Genomic DNA, 17,826 nt, shown 5'->3' with positions numbered 1-17,826 from the left:
CGTGGATCCCGCAGTAATGGTTGTTGTGGATACAAAGAGCTGCTGCTCACGCCACAGTAAACACTTATACTAGACTTTGCTGCTGCGGTGATAATAATCAAAACACATTCACTCACACACTACCTGCTGGTTTCTCTGCAGTCCTGTGACTTACCATACTAACATGTTGCAGCATATATCCCTTCTGCCTCCTACACAGAGCTTAACTGCAGCTAGGGAAATAAACAGTGCTGAAACACATCTTATAAGTCCTCTTAAACCATGTCCCAGTGTGTGTTTGTGTGAAAATGTAATTATCTGTTGGGTCGTTTCCTTATATACACACGTGGATGCATGTGTGCATATAAATGATTGTGTCGCATGTGAAAAATGTTTGTTTGTGCCATTTTGTGACGTCCTGCATGTTCTCTGTGTGCACTGACTACATGTTCAATATATCTGAAGCCTGAGCGCCTGCCTCTTCCTCCTCTGCGCTTCTTTCTGTTTCCTAACCTTCCCTGGGTCTCTCCTGCAGGATGCACACCTCCACCACCACCTGCTCTCTGGGCTCCGCTGATGAAAACGCGGTGACTCCGGCGGACGAGGGTCTGAAGACTGTCCACCTGGAGCTCACTGAGACTTGTCTGGACATGATGGCACGATATGTCTTTTCCAACTTCTCCGCCCTGCCCAAAAGGTCAGCATGCATTTTGTATAATCAGTATGTGTGTATGGCTTTTCAAAATGGTTGTGTGTTGTAAAAAATAATTACAAGAGGCTGTTGCAGTCATGAAATGTATCATTTTTGTCCTCTTAGGTCTCCCATTGCAGAGTTCCTTTTAACGGGGGGTCGCAGTATGACCTGGCTGGTGGGCAACAAGCTGGTGACCATAACAACCAGCGGAGGGGTCAGAGCGCAGGCGCTGCTGGGCCTGGACATGGCCGAGCGGCTGGGAGGAGGAGGGGAGATGACCAGGTGAAGAACTTTCAAACACACACAGGAAAAATTAAGCAATTTTTTTAATATGGAATTTGGACCTGATAATCATGTTCCCCTGAGGATAAATCCTAATGATTGAGGTGCTTGCCTGCTTTTTCATCTAGTGCTATTTAAAGGGCAATATTTTAATTTCCCTACACTTTTGTTTATGTTCAACTGCCTGTAAAACTAATGAGACTCCCATCAGCCTCAGCCATACAGTTTGTGTAGCGCTAACCAGCTAATGCCACAGGCTAAACTAAGTTAATGAAATGGTGTATAAGTAAACATTACATCTGCTTAAAATCTACATTTCCGAGTGTTAGCATGCTGACGTTAGCATCTAGCTCGAAGCTTTGCTGGGCCTAAATACAACCTTACAGAGCTGTTAGCGTGTCACTCAGTTTCACTCTTGTTAGCGGCTTTGTAATGCATTTCCTCACCTGGTGCTGCAGGTCAGACCCATCCCTCCACACCCGAATCACCAAAGAGGCTCCGGCCAAACTGGAGTCACAGTCGAGTCAGCAGCACAACAGAGCCACGCGCATACGGGTCCGCTCCATGTCAGGTAATACACACGCTTCAGGACTTAGAGCATCCCATAATGCACCACCTCCTCTCTTTATTTCCTATTCCAATGTCATTTTCTATGACTATACAAGCTTTCTTGCATATTGCTGCCAACATTACCCATTTACAGTTAGTGCTATTTTCGAAAATCTAAATTTGAAACCTCTTTGGAAGAGCAGACAAATTAGAAACAATCATAGGAGCTTTTATCCTCCACGGATCTGCAGACATGCTTTAAACTGCGCCTGCCTCCGTTATGCCATTGCTTTTAAACTGCATCGCACTCTAACACTCTGATACCTGCCATGTAACAGAAAATGAGTGGCATTATTTACAATGATTCCATATTGACTCTTAAGTGGATGGAAAGTGCCTTTTCTTCTTATATCTTAGCATTATTGACGTGTTGACATTGTGAGCTCTGGATATTATATAAGTGGAACTGGATTACGTGAGGAATCATAAATAGATTTAGTTGCCCGTTTCTTTTAATAATGTCAAGCTTTAGTCAGAGTGTAAACAGAACACTTGGAGTAATAATTTCACAAGTGACGCTCATTTATTATCAACATTTATGATTTTAAAAAGATAAAATAATTAAAATCTGAAAAGACCTAAATCTAAACTATTAAAAAAAGACCTAAATCTAAACAATTAAAAAAAATAAAGAAATGTAAATCTGAAAATAATTTAAATAATAATAAAAAAAACAATGTAAATCTAAAAATAATCCAAGTCCAAACAATTTAAAAATAATTTATAAAGGGAGAAGAGCTGACTGATGATGACGATGATGATGATGATGATGATGATGATGATGGTGACCCTCCTCTCTCTCTTCAGGGGGCCATGCTCTACGTGCCGGTCCTGCTCAGAGCCTCAGTCCTCTGGTGTCCCCCTCTGAGGGCGAGCTAGCTGCTCCGCTCTCCCCCCCCTCTGTCTCCACCCTGCATGGTCTGGGCCCCCCCCCCCTCCTCCTCCTCTGCGGCCCCCTCTGTCCCCCCGCCTCTCAGAGACAACCCCAGCCTGGCTGAGTTCATCCCCATGCTCACTCAGGGCTGGGCAGAGATCTTCATACGGAGGCCGTCAGGTATGCAAGCCGCACTTCACACAAAGGGGGATTTTATTCTTCATTGTGTTTGTGAACCTTGTGCTTTCATCTTTGTACCGTTAAGGCCGTCCTTGGTTTTTGGTTTTGTTGTTAACTTGAAACATCCACAAGGTTATAACACAGACTCTTACATTTATTTTTAACAGTTTTTTTAATCTAAGAGCACCCTGTTAGATTTGGAATCTACCTTCTATTGAACTTTTAGCAATTTTAAAATCAGTAAAACATCAAAGATCCCAATGAGTGAAGTGATTTTCAACATTAGACTGTGGACAATTGGTGGACGTGTCTGTTTACAGCTGTAGTACCACATTAAATAATAAAAAAATCTCAGAAAACAAAGGAAACTTTACCAGTAGGTGAACTTTCCTCCTGTCTCTCTCTCTCTGTCGTCCCAGGCAACACGAGCTGGCTGATGTGTCTGGAGAACCCTCCCAGTCCCTTCTCCTCGGAGCTGGGCAACATGCCTCTGCAGGAGCTCTCTACCGTCCTCATGGGGATGGAGGGGGTGAAGGAGCCCCCGGCCCAGACCGCCAGCGCCCCCGCCAGCACCGCGGTCCCCGCCCCCGAGCTGCCGACACACAGCAGCCTCGGAGGGAAGCCCAACCTGATCCAGCGCTCCAACACCGGTGAGAGAAACGTCAGTCTGTCGGATGTTATCGAGTGCTGGGTATCCAACTATTTAAGATTAGAAAAATATATTTGTGCTGTCAATCACAGGGTTTTTATCTACAGGGCCGAACATTATAATGGTCCAATAAATGTAATGATACGCATGAAAGCATCCCGTCCGCCGGAGTGCCTGTCTTCATTGTAAGCATTTAATAGTGAGGTAAGAGCAAACTGCCTGTCTATATTCTATCTCAACCCGAGGAGGATCAATAGGCCAGCCTGGATTTGCTCAGGTCGTTGATCGTGAGTTCTCATGCTTTCTGAATCTTGTACCTTTGTTCATTTTCTCTCTTCCTCTGAGGGTTCCGCCTCCCCTTATGCATCTTCACATTTTCTCTCTTCCTCTGAGGGTTCCGCCTCCCCTTATGCATCTTCACATGTTCTCTTCAGTGTTTCCCCTAGGATGGAGTCATAGCAGCGGTGCTAAGGCACGCGGGCCGAGCAAAATGTGAGCGCGGAGCGCATGGAACTTTTTAGTGTGTGCGAAGTGCGCCACGCCAATATGTTTCTGTGGGTGTTTCTCAATGTCGAGGATGCTTCCTTGGTAGGACATGTCTTCCGAGTCACTTCCTTCAGAAGTGAGGCAAGAATCCTTCCTAGCCTCGGAAAACAAAGAATGGTGGAACAGGCTAACAGGTGTGCAGGTGTGCGTCAAATGCGAGGCCCCGCCTTAAATGGAGCACTATTCCCGTCAAAGATTTGGAAATTGGTCCGTGCGCAAAGCATTGTGGGGACTTTAAGACCGCGGATGTGCAGCCTCTACATTTCTCGCTACGAAGGATGCCGGGCTCGGTAGAATTCCAAGGAGCCTGGACATTGGAACAGTCCTTCGGCGGGACTCGATGACGTAGCATCCTTGAAATAGTGGCTCTGGAGCATCCTTCCTTGACATTGAGAAACACCCACTGTGTCTGCCAGCACAAGAAAGGCTCTTGATGCCTAGTACATTCAGGGTGTTTCTCAATGTCGAGGACGCTTGCTTGGTAGCACATGTCTTCCGAGTCACTTCCTTCAGAAGCGAGGCAAGAATCCTTCCTGGCATTTGGAAAACGAAGAGTGGAACAGGCTAGCAAGTGTGCAGGTGTGCGTCATATGAGAGGCCCCGCCTTACATTTTCCGCCACAGATTTGGGGAAATTGGTCCGTGCGCAAAGCATTGTGGGGATTTTAAGACCGGAGTCTACACATGTGCAGCGAAATTTCTCGCTACGAAGTACGCCAGGCTCGGTAGAATTCCAAGTATGCTGGACATTGTCCTTCGGTGGCACTCGATGACGTAGTATGCTTGAAATAGTGGCTCTGGAGCAGCTTTACTCGACATTGAGAAACACCCACAGAGGCAATGTCTCAAGATTTAGTAAAATACACCTTTATTGAACATACAGTAACACAAATACTACAAATCCACATAACAAACAATCAAGAATCAAAAAAGGTTGCCACTTATTATTATTTTAATAAACAATAAATAAATAAAAATTCTCCTCATCAGCCCATCTTTTTTCTTCTCTTCTTCTTTCAATACGTCTTCTTTTCTCACTGCATTTGAGATATTTGTTTTCCTATGTTCTGATTGGTTTGTTTTCATGTTTTCCACCCTCACCCCCATGCTGGTTTGTCCCCTGCTGTCCCGCCTGTAGTGGGAGGCTCTCTCTGGTCTCTGGGTTCGGGCTCCGGCCCCCCAGGCCCCCCGGCCCCCGGCAGGTTGCACAGGAGCATTTCCTGGGCAGGTACCGTCCAACACATGTGTGCCCCCACAAGCCCCCCCCTCCAGAAAACTCCTGGAGTAGTATATTTCTTCTCACTTGCACAATACAGTGATCTGCCAGCACAAACTGAAAAGGACATTTGATCGTCAGTTTTCACTAAATCCCCTTTAGTGAAAGTTAACATTTTGTCTGAAACAGTCAAACATTATCCTATACTTTTTAAAAACCGTCAAAGATCAAAAGCAGCAATACTGTTTTCTTAATAATCTGTTTGAAAGCCAATGGGATATATATGCTTATCCTAATTTTTGATGACCATCACACGAGATACATAAATGATCTCCCTCTTCTTGAGAGTGGTCTCAGAAAGAAACTATTAAGTGTATTTCCCAAAAATGTCAAAATGTTCCCTTAATTATATGTGTAGCAGTTAGTTTCTCCATTTAGCAGATCCCCTGCATACTTTTACCAGATAACTCCACGCCTGCTGCTTTACACTCTAAAATTGTGCAAGTGAAAGAATTCAGCATTTCTGCTTCACCCATCAGACTCCTATTAACCCGGGAGGGAGGGTCCTCAACAGAGATCTGTAAACTACCTTCATCGGATCAATCACTCCAATGACACCTAAAGATGGATCGTGATTCATTTCACTCCTTACCTGATTTGTTTTCCCCTCCTAATCCTCTTTCTCTAACTCTCTGTCACGGAAATATACTCCCAGGTTGAGCTTTTAACCTTTGACCCCTCATGTTGTCAACAGGAAAGCCCAGACCTCATCTGACTAACTGGCTCCTCCGTGCCTGACCTCTAAGAAGGGCGATAAAGACATTTTTTAACACTCAAGTGTCAAAAATACCTAAATACGTCGTCTTCTCCTTTGAGAGTGTTCATTATGGGATGCAGGACTTGGTCTGGGCTGCTGTTACAGACGCTGCAGTGTGTTTGGCTCCAGATAACCAACCAACCAAACAAACAGATGCATGATGGGAAAATCAAGTAGATGAGATGTGAATGAAAGCTGCCTGCTGCTCTCTGATCTCAGTGTCCGACTCATGATCGCAATGTCGATTTATGTGCACGCGTGTGTTTCCATGACTACCTTTTGAGTGTGTTTGATCAATCAATACAACTGATTTTCTTTCATGTTACCATGACTAGAATAGATTTTAGAGAGAATGTGTCAGCAGTCTACTGACAGCTTTAATGACATTGGTGATTTTTCTATCTAACAGTTGTGTGAGAGGATTGGGTTAGGGGACCTGTGTGTGTGTGTGTGTGTGTGTGTGTGTGGGGGGGGTGTGTGTGGGGGTGTGTGTGTGTGTGTGTGTGTGTGTGTGTGTGTGTGTGTGTGTGTGTGTGTGTGTGTGTGTGTGTGTGTGTGTGTGTGTGTGTGTGTGTGTGTGTGTGTGTGTGTGTGTGTGTGTGTGTGTGTGTGTGTGTGTGTGTGTGTGTGTGTGTGTGTGTGTGTGTGTGTGTGTGTGTATCCACGTGTATCCACTTATGGTTGTTGCTGTGTCCTGCTGTAGACTCTGTAGTGGTGCTGGAGGAGGGGTCGGGGGTCACCGCAGCACAAACTCCTGATTGGCTCGAGAGTGAAGAGTTTGAGCCAATGCCGTCTGATCCCATCTTCATGTCTGCAGACAAGTTCACCAAGACCCCCCCCCCCTGGAACGCTCAGCAGGGTAGGTAGTCGCTGCCATCTCTGAAATCTGCACAAATGTTTGCATCATTTACTATGGCGAGTAATCAAAGTACCATGTGTACCAACCCAGTAAACAATACGCACTGAGCAACATTCATTCACACACAGGTTTTCTGCTCACACTAACAAGCTGTGAAAAGATGAAATTAGTGTTTTTCCACACATGATCGGCTGATAAGAGATTAAACACCAGCTCCTCTCTCTTTAAGTGGGGTTCCCCTCCCTTGCTACTGCATAACAAGTGGAATGCCAGCCAAATGGAGCACAGCCAGCATTTTCATTCAGAAGGATTTGTCCTTGAAGTTTTGCATGTCTTAGCTGAAACGGGATCCAGTGTTCTCTTTTAAAATAGCCTCCTCTCATCTCTCCTTCAGTCCTCCTCAACCTCCAGTCAAGATGATGAGAAGTCCACACTGGAGGAAGTAAGTGAGGGAGCGATTCCAATCGATCAGCCCACTATGGGACCCTCCACCCCGGGCAGCCAGGGGCCTGAACTCCCCTTCCAGAGCCACTCTCCGTCCCAGGGCCACGGCCTCAACAAGTCCAGCTCCTCCCCGGAGCTCCAGACCCTACCGGAGGCCTTCTCCAAGGCAGCTCTGGAGTCTGAGGCTGCGCTAGTAGAACCATCGGCCCCAAAAGCCCCCGCAGACAGCAAGCCCCCACCCCAGCAGTCTGAGAAGGAGAAGGTGGAGGGGGGCACAGGAGGGGACACTAATGGACTTGGAAGTCAGAGTCAAGGCAGTGACAGCCCTGTAGTGTCTTCTCTAGGCGGGGGAGCGAGGATGAGGTTGGAGTTTCCGGCCCCAGCAGCACCATCCGGACCCATCTCCCCCGGCGTAGGCCACCGGCCCCGGGGCCACACCATCTCAGTGTCAGCCCCCTCCTCCAGGAGGGAGAGGAGGACGGAGAGAGACTCGTACACCAGCCGGCCCGGACCCAGCACCACAGAGAAGATCTCTGGACTCAGCCCGAGGTAACACCAGTCACATGACCTGCTGCAGCCCACTCTTTCTGACAAATAAGAGACGCGGTCTATCCTCTAAGTCAGCAAGCTCATCTCTGCTTTGATGTTAAGACCATGAAGAAAGTCTAATCGTGTTTTACAGCCGAGAAATAATTGAATGAGTAGTTTGAATCTTCACTCATAAAGTAATCAACATTTAAGTATGTTTTTCTGGGGGTTTTTATGTGTAGTTTTCCTTTTTAGGTGATATTTATAGACAGACACATTTTGATATATAATCTTAATATCCCATAACAAAGTCAAACTTTAGTATGTCAGAAACATTTCAAAGTATAGTAAGTCATTATGTCAATAAAAAGGATAGAAATGTCTTCGTCCATAATAGATCAAACATAGTGGGTCATAAACAAGTTTTTTATTTGTATGCCATAAAGTTATACTATAGTTATACCAAAAAAGTCATAGTAAATTATGCCTGAAAAGTGGTCATAAAAAAGTAATGGTATAGTATGTATACAAATACCATGTATCTATTAATATTAAAAGGGACTCTGTCTTCTTCTGTCTCCCACAGCTTCGTCTTCCTCCAGCTCTACCACTCTCCTTTCTTCGGGAACGAAGCCAACAAGCCTCTGCTGCTGCCCAAAACTCAGGTCAGCTGACTGCTCTGGCTGACCTGGAAAATAAAAATACACTTTTGACTTGGTGTCCTTCACAACGCTCTCTCTCTCTCTGCTGTAGGTGATCGACCGCGCCGTGAAGGTCCTGGACCAGATGCCTCCGTACGACACCCACAAGATCGGGGTGGTGTTCGTCGGGGCCGGTCAGGTCAACAACGAGGTCGCCATCCTGTCCAACGAGTACGGGTCCAACCGCTACGCTGCCTTCCTCACAGGCCTGGGAAAACTAATCCACCTGAAGGACTGCGACCCCGACCAGATCTTCCTCGGAGGGCTGGACCAGTACGGAGACGACGGAGAGTTCACCTACTGTTGGCATGACGACATCATGCAGGGTGTGCACCTTAATGGTCATTTAGCAAATATACATTTTTCCCGCCTGCTTGTTCTTAATGAAATCTCTTCTCTGCAGCCATCTTCCACATTGCCACTCTGATGCCCAACAAGGAGAGCGACAAGGGCTGCTGCAACAAAAAGAGACACATTGGCAACGACTTTGTCATGGTGGTGTACAACGACTCTGGAGAGGAGTACACGCTGGGCACCATTAAGGTACATGGGCAGACAGATACAGTACATGTGTGTCTCTGCAGTATATATTGTTTATTCATTCTCTCGTCTTCTGCTTTTCCTTCTATTAGGGTCAGTTTAATTTTGTAGAAGTCATCATTAAACCGCTGGATTATGACTGTAACCTGGTGACCCTCCAGTGCCGCAAGGGTGAGTCGATCACCGTGTTCCTCCGCTCGTGTTCCTGGCCGTTGTGTTTTTCTTTAACTCCTTCTGTTGCTTCTCTTTCAGACCTGGAGGGACTAGTTGACACAACGGTGGCAAAAATCGTTTCAGACCCCAACCTCCCTCTCTTAGTCCGACAGATGGCTCTGCATGCAAATGTAAGTCTTGCACCTTATCTCTCACTCTCAGCTCGAGTCACACGTACACACAAATCCATATTTACTCTTCTTCTTCTACAGATGGCCTCTCTGGTGCATCAGTTCAGAGCCAACCCATCTGATGCCTACGCTTCCAAGTGGCTGGCGAGGTTGCGGCACATTAAAAGGATCCGGACCAGGGTGAAAAGAGGCTCTCCTTCATCAATGTCACTGCTTTTATTCCAAAGTATTTGACCTCTTTAACCTTGTGCAATGTCTCTCTGCTCTGTCTTAGGCCCAGGAGGACATCCAGTCTCGTGCAACTCCCGGCATCTCACTGAACCAGGGTCATATGCAACAAAACAAGTCCTTTCAGCAGAGCAGTCAGAACACGGAAGTTTCGGGCCAGAGGAAAAGACTTGTCTCGACTGTGGACGATTTTACGGACTTTGTTTGAATGGGTTTCTTGGCCTGGTAGAAACACACACACACACCTGCCTTAGAGCTGAGGTCGGTTTACTTTCAGTTCTGAGTGGAAGAATTCAAGATGACACGCTGATTTCAACTTTCCCTGTTTGTATCGGCAAGAGCTTCACGGTACCATAAAAGCTTATTTTGTGATGAAGTATTGATATGTGAAGACATTTCTGCATATTTTTCGAAAAATGCTAACGCTTTGCACTTTTAAAGTCTAATCATGTTTCCGAAGTACAACATGAGATGAGTAAAAGCTGTACAGAACACTACGTTCGAGAGCAGGATGTGGAATAAAAAAGTGGAGATTATTTAGGTTTGGTATCTGGAATATGTGATTTGTTCGACCTACTAAACAAGTTTTTTTTTAAGCTATGACATCTTTAACATACTTCACTACTTATATTTTTTTGGACATGGTCATCACTGCTTTAACTTTTATTTAACATTCGTCACAAAAAACTGTTCATCATCAACACTTTAGCTGTCAAACTCTTTATTCGACTTTGTCAAGTGCAAAAGCAGGAGAAGTGCTACAACTGCAAAATACAGACATGAGATACAAAGAATAGACAAATGTTTTCAAACCGATTTGTGATTTGTTTTAGGACAAAAAGCATCGTACCACACAAAGACATGGAGGCGGGCTTTGGCTAGCTTGTTACACACAGAGCAGAATAAGAGAGCCAGTGGAGGCCTGCTGCGCTTCCTGGTGTTTAGAGTTGGCTTACTGTGAACACATATTCATATTACACACTTTATAGCTTTGGCTGTTTCTGTTAGATTGGAGAAATGTAAAACTTTGGGGTTTGCAACACCAGTGCTTGACCTAATGCATGTGCTACTGCAGCACATAAACAATACTGATAATGAAAAGCAAAAATATATACACCACGAAGCACCAATATATACAGAAATGTACACACAGGGAGGGAGAAGGGTCTTTTTTCTTGAGTCTGAACTGTGAGACTTCTTCGGAAATTATTAAGGGATTAATACAGGCGGGGTTTAATTGTAAGAGACACTCTTTTCTCAAATTCTTTTAAAACCCATGAAAATAAGGGCGTTCACACATAGCTACCAATTTACGGCTGGGAGAAGGAAGATAAAGTCACCACCAAATGTTTCCTCAGATTATTAAAAGCACCTATGTTTTGGTTTCCCCGTCCAGGTTATGGGGCAAAAGGGTGGGTTCCCTGAGATCTGCCCACTGGACACAGGAAGTACGATTACATGTTAATAAAACATAACAAAAACAGGAACAACAAGCAGACAAAAGTGTACACACACACACAAAAAGTCTAGCTGTGGCTGTAACACCTTGATAATACTTACTAGGATGTTATTATAATGTGTTAATGACAACATGAGTTAAATATGGCATATCAGCTCCATTAGGAAATAAAGTGCTAAGTACAAAACAAAAGGTTACTTGGCATGGTAAAACTCGGAATGCATACATAAGCTTTGGCAACGTTTATAGTTTAGATACAGTATGAGTGAAGCTTTCTCTGTTGGTTCGGACACCAAGCTTATTATTTAGGACCACAATACAACAAATAAAACAGAAAAAAAGTGCTTATCACAACCATATCGAACACAAAAGATAATCAGACTGGGAGTCAGTATAGCTTTATGATGGGAGAACTAAACCTTTCTGCTTTCTCAACTTTTGTCTAACGCTCTTTAGCTACTTTTCTCTGTACTACGCCTCCTTCTCATCACTGCTTGTGGCTTCCCTTCATCTTTTTTTTTTTTTTCATTTCTCCATACTCTGGACGGTTATACCTGCACCCGGAAGGAGAGGCTGCTGGGACCCCAACAGCCTTGTGTGCGTGTGTTTGTGTGTATATGTTTCCTCTCTTGTACCTCAGTGGAGCTGGAGTGGATGGCGCGTTACATTAGCGTGTCTGTGCCTACAGTGTTATTCCCATGCACGTGTACACCTGCATGTGCTTATATCTGTGTGCCTGCATGCAAACTAAGGGTCCATGAAACACAACTATTTTCAAACAGGCCACAAGTACCCATGGTGACCGAAATATACAATATAAAAAATACGAACACGGACGACATAGCTGAGAAATCAACGTGATTTTTCTGAGATACACAAAAAGTGGGATGGCGTAGTTGTAATCCTTGGGTGAGTACGTTCATGCACTCCTGTCAGTGATGACCCCACGTGACCTCCAGGGTCACATGGGGTCATTTTTAGTCCGGGGAAATGAGGAATAAAAGCATTTCTTGGTGTCAATGTTTTACTTCACTGACTAAACCCAGCTCAGTTAGCATCTGGTTCCCTGCACCTAGCTTCTGAGAGTGGGATTTGGACGGATTTCTGCTTATAAACCTGCAAAGTATTTTTACTGCTTTCTGTTCCTCCTTCATCGCCCCATCTGCTGTCTCTGGGATTCTTCTTCTTTTCTTTCTGCACTTTCTAATCCACTCAGTTCTCTCTTCTTGGGTCTAGAGAGGGGCCCCTCGGGGACAGAACCTGCTGCCCCCGTCCTCCTCTCGTCCTTAACCCAACATTTTTTCATCATCTTCTTTTCACAACCATATCAATGCTCCTCAGGTTTTGGGGTGTCCGGGGCCCTGTCTGTCTAGGTTTGGGTGCACCTTGTTTTTGAGGGGTGGGGGTTTACGTTTCCGCTTGCGTGTTGGAATGGTGGTCGTGTGAGCCGGGTGGTTGAACAGGCTGGAGGAGGGGGGCTCCCAGTCCCGGCTACTGGGCGTAGGAGCAGGGGTGGGTGGTGAGGAAGGGGTAGGAGCGGGGGTACATGGGGGTGCAGAGGGGGGTTTGGGCTGCGGGACATGAGAAGGGGGAGTGATTTCAGAAGGGACAGGTGGAGGGGGGGTGTCAGAGGCAGGTTTATCTGCGAGCGTTGTAGGTCGAGGAGTACTGACTGCTGGGGGAGCGGGGGGGGGGTGCAGCGGCAGAGGAGGGTCTGGGCTTCAGAACGGGAACGGGTGTAGCTGCTGGAGTCTTTTTGGGGTTGACGGCGGTGTTTCCATCGTCCTTCAGAAGTTCACTTTTATCCGTCTTTTTCCCCTTTTTGCTCCCTTTGTGTTTCTCCTTGCTGCTCTTCCTCCATCCAGTGGAGTCCTCGTCCTTTCCTCCCTGTCCCGCCTCGCTCCTCCCTCCCTGACCTCCCCTCTCTCTCCCTCTACGCCTTCTCTTCCTCTGGCTTTTCTCCAGTCTACACTCAATGTGGTACAGATCCTCTGTTGCCATGGTGACACGGTCTAGCTGTTGCAGCAGGGCGTCCAAGGTGGGGTGGAGCCTCCGCAGAGACGCTTCGGTCTCGGCTCTCTCGCGCCAGCTGGTGCTCCCCGTCTCCACCCCCGGGCCGAGCCCCAGACCCAGGCCCAGCCCGAGGCCCAGGCCGATCCCCGGGGCCTCCGTCAGGCTGCAGGGGCTGGAGGAGGCTGGACGCCATGAGGCCTCAGAGCCCGCATCGATGCTGTCGGGTGATGGAGGCGAGTCGGGACCGTCCAGCGGGGGGAGGCAGAGGGACTTACAGTCGCTGGTGGAGGACGCACGGGAGGGGGGGAGCTCCATGCCCTCGAAACGTACCTTGTGACGAAACTAAGGAACAGAGAAGATGGAGGATTAGGGGACATGTGAGGAGTAATGTATTTCTTTCTGCACTATAGAGAAGCATGTACCTCCTTGGCCCTGCTGAGTCCCATCCACATTTTGAGCCGCCTGAGGAACAGCTCGACCATCTCGTAGTCCTGGAGATCCACGGCGGGGCGGTACAGCTCCGCTCGGGCGCGCCGGTAGTTCCTCAGGATCACCGAGGTGATCAACCACAGCAACACCAGCCGCAGCACGGCGAAGCTGGCGTGGAACACCAGCGCAGAGACGCTGCTGGAGGGGCCTGTAGTCGCCCAGCTGGGTCGCCATGACAGCAGACCGCGGCCGCCAGCGCCTAGCAACGACAGGCAGGCGGAGCTCACACTGCCGTAGCCACCATACACTGAGTGGAGGAGCTGGAGGAGAGGAGAAACAGGAGGGAAGTGTTCAAGCAGCTAGTTTCTCATAGTGCTTAAAAGCCAATCACAATAGAGGCCAATAAAAAATCGCTTCACTGCAATGATCAAGAAAACTTAGACTTAACTGTGTGTAATAAAAACAAACTTAAATAATTAAATCTTTAATGGTAGCTGCTGGAGAGCGAAAAACCCCAGAGTTGTGTGAGGCATTTTAGACCCATTGGAGGTGAGCCATACTCAAGACCAGCAAGTAAACAAAACATTGTGGTGTTTCTGGAATGATGACACAAATACGTAGATAAAATAGTTTTTACGGGATACAGTGTTTTGTTGTTGGTTGTGTATACAATCAAAGCTTTCCCTCTGGTTTTATAAATGTTGAATAAATGTCCTCTTTCAGTCATTTAGCAGCACAGAAACCGTGTGGCTGCCATGATAGTTGTTCTAACAAAACATCACACTGTGTCATGCTCTCTGTGCTAAAGTGAAGGATTACTGGAGACACTGTTTACTGCCACTGTAAAGAAGGTGTGGGCAGTTATTATCTCAACAGAGAAAACCTTACCATAGAAGGTAAACAAACACGTGGGCGGTTAATTTCTTGTACGATGTGTACTATGTAAAACTGTGTAGTATGTTTTGTCTGTGTGTGGGGGCGGAGGAGCGAGAGAGAAACAGGGCAGGAGTAAGGTCTCACCAGGTGTCCTGTGTGAGAGTAGGCCAGCAGCAGCAGCAGTAAGGCCAGCGCCATGCCCAGCAGCTCCCAGATGGAGCGCCGCAGAGCTCTGCCAAACACAGCCCACTCCCTCAGGAACCGCAACTGGTGGGACGCCTGGGGGGGTACACAGGGAGAGGGGGAGGGAGAACAATAACGTATTGTATGTTTAAAAAAGTCACATTATAATACTCCATAAAAAAACCTCTTAGTATAGTAAGCCATCAAATATTCATAGAGTCATAGTTTGTAATGAAAAAGATCATGAACAATGTCATACAGTCACAAAATGTCATTGAATAGCATGCCATACATTTCTTTAAAAACATTTATAGTATAGAATGCCCCACAAAGAAAAGGAGGCTTGTGTAGAAAAATGACAGTGTCTCATAAAAAAATCATAGTATAGTATTTCATAAAAGGTCATACATAGTATAGTATTTTATAAAAAAGGTCATAGTATAGTATTTTTATAAAAAAGTCATTGTAATTCATTTTATAAAAAAGTCATAGTATAGTATTTTATAAAAAGTATAGAATACCATAAAAAATATGACTGTCCCCCTACTATCGAGCACGTCCTCAGTCTACACCCATATTCAAACTCAGCCTTAATTTAGTGGAATGCTGACACAGCATTCCAACTATCTGTCATGCTACGCACAAAATTCTTTATTATTCCGCCGGGTTATTTTGCGCTGCTTCTTCCTCCCACATTGAACATCGCAGAAACTCCGTTCAAACATCAAAACGTTCAGCTCGGTCGGGAATCGATGGCTATTACTTTTATCATTCATAACTTTCATAATTCCAGAGATACATCCCATAATACATCACATTTTTAACATGGAAGTCAACAATCTTCATGCAACTTCAACTGCTAACTGCTCCGTCATACTTTCACTCAGAAACCTCATACCAACTTTAAAATGTTACACATCTTTCTGACATTATTCGTGTAATACAACTTTTAAATCTGATTCTTCCTTTTAGAGATATTAAACATTGTTCAGACCTTGGTAAAGAGGCCTTCTTTAGATTTTAGAGTGCGTGATGTCACAGCTAGAGTGGAGGACAGATTTAATTTTGCCTTCATATTTTCTTTTAAAACTGCCATAATTCCCAAACCCTACATTCCTGAGACATCATTTTTCATGACAAACGTAGGAAAACATTTTGTAGCTTGAAAGATAACAAAAATTAAGCAAAAAATAATTAAACAAAATGCCTCTTGAGGGCATGAAGTGACAAAAACGTTCAACATGTCTCCATTAAACTCCATTGTAAATTCAGCCTGACCTTTCCCCACCACAGCAGCCGCACACCTTTAGTTAATCTGCCAAAAGGGCCACATTATTAACCTGAAAGTACACAGAAAGTACACTTCAGATGCTCAAGTTCCTTGACATGCTTCACGCTTTGAATAATGGTAATTGATAATGGTTAATGGTCCTGCCCTCAACAGCTCTACGTCAATTACGGGGTGTCATTGGAGACGGTCCGATCGTCCCCCAAACTTCGTTTGTATATCACCGGTCCAGCCCTCAACAGCTCTACGTCAATTATGGGGTTTCATCATATGCCGTTTCCATGGAAACGCATCCCTCGCCATAAAAGACGATGTCGCTATAACTCCTAAGAAAATGTTCAAAAAGTGCTCAAACTTCACATGTGTGCTAACAGTCCAGCCGTGAAGACATCTACGGGACAGTTTTGAGATTTCTTCAAATGTCGTTGCCATGGCAACACAATGCTCGACATGAAACAAGGTTTTCTCATAACTTCAGCGAAAATGCTCCAAACGACCCAAAACTTCACAGGTTTGGTAACGATGCAGCCATCAACGCATCTAAGCGTATTATGGGATGTCATCAAATGTCGTTGGCATGGCGACAGATCATTCACCATCGAGTTAGTTCAAAAGTTTGCAGTTCAAATATTCTGCTGCTTTTCCAAGCCTTTTCACTTTCTTTTCTTCTCTCATCACACATTCAAGGCCCCAGTGTTCATGTATCATTTCAATCTAAATTCTTCACTTTCTTCTTACACATTACATTTCAGCATAGCAGTTTAGCGTCAGCTTTTCAGCATAAAGCATTCCCACTAGCAATTTCTTCAGGAATTGCATTCTCTAGTTTGATCTGAACTACCTACCTGTAGATTTTGTGAGGCGTTACATGTTTTTATTTTTATTTGTTTGCTTTCCTTGGCCCTTCTCTCTCACCTTGAGCACCAGAATGAACAGCAGCAGGGCCGACATGGCGGTGTAGGTCTGGCTCTGTCGGGCCAGAGGGAGGAAGTCAGTGAAGGCATCCCGCGGCTGCTTCAGGTACGCCGCCCACTGCTGCGTTGCCATGGTGCAGCGACTCAGGTGCAGCCCGCACACACACGCTGCCAGGGCCAGTTTGCAGAGGCCCAGCAGCCTCCAGGTGGACAGCAGGTACACATAGCCCTCTCTGAGGACCCCCAAGCCCCCCCGCACCAGGAAGTACAGCACCAGGGCGAGAAGGACAATCTGAAAAACAGGGGGGAAAAATTAAGATGATTTATACCAAACTGACAAAGCCAAGCACAAAGGGAAATAATGTACAGCAGTTATACTCAATAAGTGCAATTATCACTTTTATGTGAAAGATAACCTTTTTTTTATAATTGTCCCAACATTTTTTATAAATGTTTCAACACCGTAATATGTTACTTATGACACTTGTTTTCTTTTAATTGCTGCAACACATTTTTAGCCAATTTTTTCTATAACTAATGTATGTTTTTCTTCCCTCCTTATATGTAATAAGTTAGTTAAAGGTCCCATGTCAGGCTCTTCCGGTTATTACCCGCCCCCTTGTGTGTTATGTAGCTTTTTTTGCATGTAAACGGTCTGCAAAGTCACAAACCCTCAAAGTTCACCCTGTAGCGAGTACAACTCTAACACAGAAACTACCTGTCTATGCTGCCCCAGAACGCCTCGTTGGAGATTTGTCTTTTTCCATTTTTTCTTCCTGGTCACTGTGACGTAACGACGACCCAAATGGACCAATCCGCAGAGCCGTTACGTTAGGTCCGCAGAGCCGTTACGAACACACACTCAACCTTTTCAGAACAGAGTGGGCGAGCTGACCAATCAGAAAACACTGGGCTCACAGGGAGGGGGGGGGGCAGGAGCTCCAACAAGCCGTTTAGGACAGAGAGTGAATACACATACTATACAGAGAGATGCTGTATGAGAAACCAATGTGATTTTGGAACATTGAATAATGTAAATCTATTCTAGTAGACCTCAACAATGGAATTATGATCAGTAGAAATGGCCATGACATGGGACCTTTAACTCTTTTGGCTTTTTTCACCTGCTCTGCCACTTTAGCTGTAACACTGTACATTTCCCCGCTGCGGGACTA

General features: G+C 45.6%; 2 protein-coding genes across 2 annotated transcripts in view; one reads left to right on the top strand and one right to left on the bottom strand.

The window, feature by feature from the left end:
- tsc2 (TSC complex subunit 2) overlaps window positions 1-10,025 on the top strand; it is a 46,085-nt gene extending 36,060 nt beyond the window's left edge. The window contains 17 exon segments of the mRNA XM_034239144.1: window positions 515-676; window positions 797-955; window positions 1,414-1,526; window positions 2,372-2,493; window positions 2,495-2,618; window positions 3,038-3,268; window positions 4,951-5,040; window positions 6,549-6,679; window positions 6,681-6,704; window positions 7,099-7,697; window positions 8,263-8,341; window positions 8,430-8,703; window positions 8,781-8,920; window positions 9,010-9,088; window positions 9,170-9,261; window positions 9,343-9,441; window positions 9,536-10,025. Of these exon segments, the coding sequence (XP_034095035.1) occupies window positions 515-676; window positions 797-955; window positions 1,414-1,526; window positions 2,372-2,493; window positions 2,495-2,618; window positions 3,038-3,268; window positions 4,951-5,040; window positions 6,549-6,679; window positions 6,681-6,704; window positions 7,099-7,697; window positions 8,263-8,341; window positions 8,430-8,703; window positions 8,781-8,920; window positions 9,010-9,088; window positions 9,170-9,261; window positions 9,343-9,441; window positions 9,536-9,697 (2,680 nt within the window). The 3' untranslated portion in view covers window positions 9,698-10,025.
- A 168-nt stretch (window positions 10,026-10,193) lies between these two features.
- pkd1a (polycystic kidney disease 1a) overlaps window positions 10,194-17,826 on the bottom strand; it is a 77,486-nt gene continuing 69,853 nt past the window's right edge. The window contains 5 exon segments of the mRNA XM_034239143.1: window positions 10,194-12,648; window positions 12,650-13,303; window positions 13,384-13,710; window positions 14,411-14,545; window positions 16,653-16,943. Coding sequence (XP_034095034.1) covers window positions 12,286-12,648; window positions 12,650-13,303; window positions 13,384-13,710; window positions 14,411-14,545; window positions 16,653-16,943 — 1,770 coding nt within the window. The 3' untranslated portion in view covers window positions 10,194-12,285.

This window comes from Gymnodraco acuticeps, unplaced genomic scaffold (assembly GCF_902827175.1).
Source record: "Gymnodraco acuticeps unplaced genomic scaffold, fGymAcu1.1, whole genome shotgun sequence".
NCBI lineage: Eukaryota > Metazoa > Chordata > Actinopteri > Perciformes > Bathydraconidae > Gymnodraco > Gymnodraco acuticeps.
The sequence above is the reverse complement of the archived record's forward strand: the minus strand, read 5'-3'. Positions and strand labels throughout refer to the sequence as shown.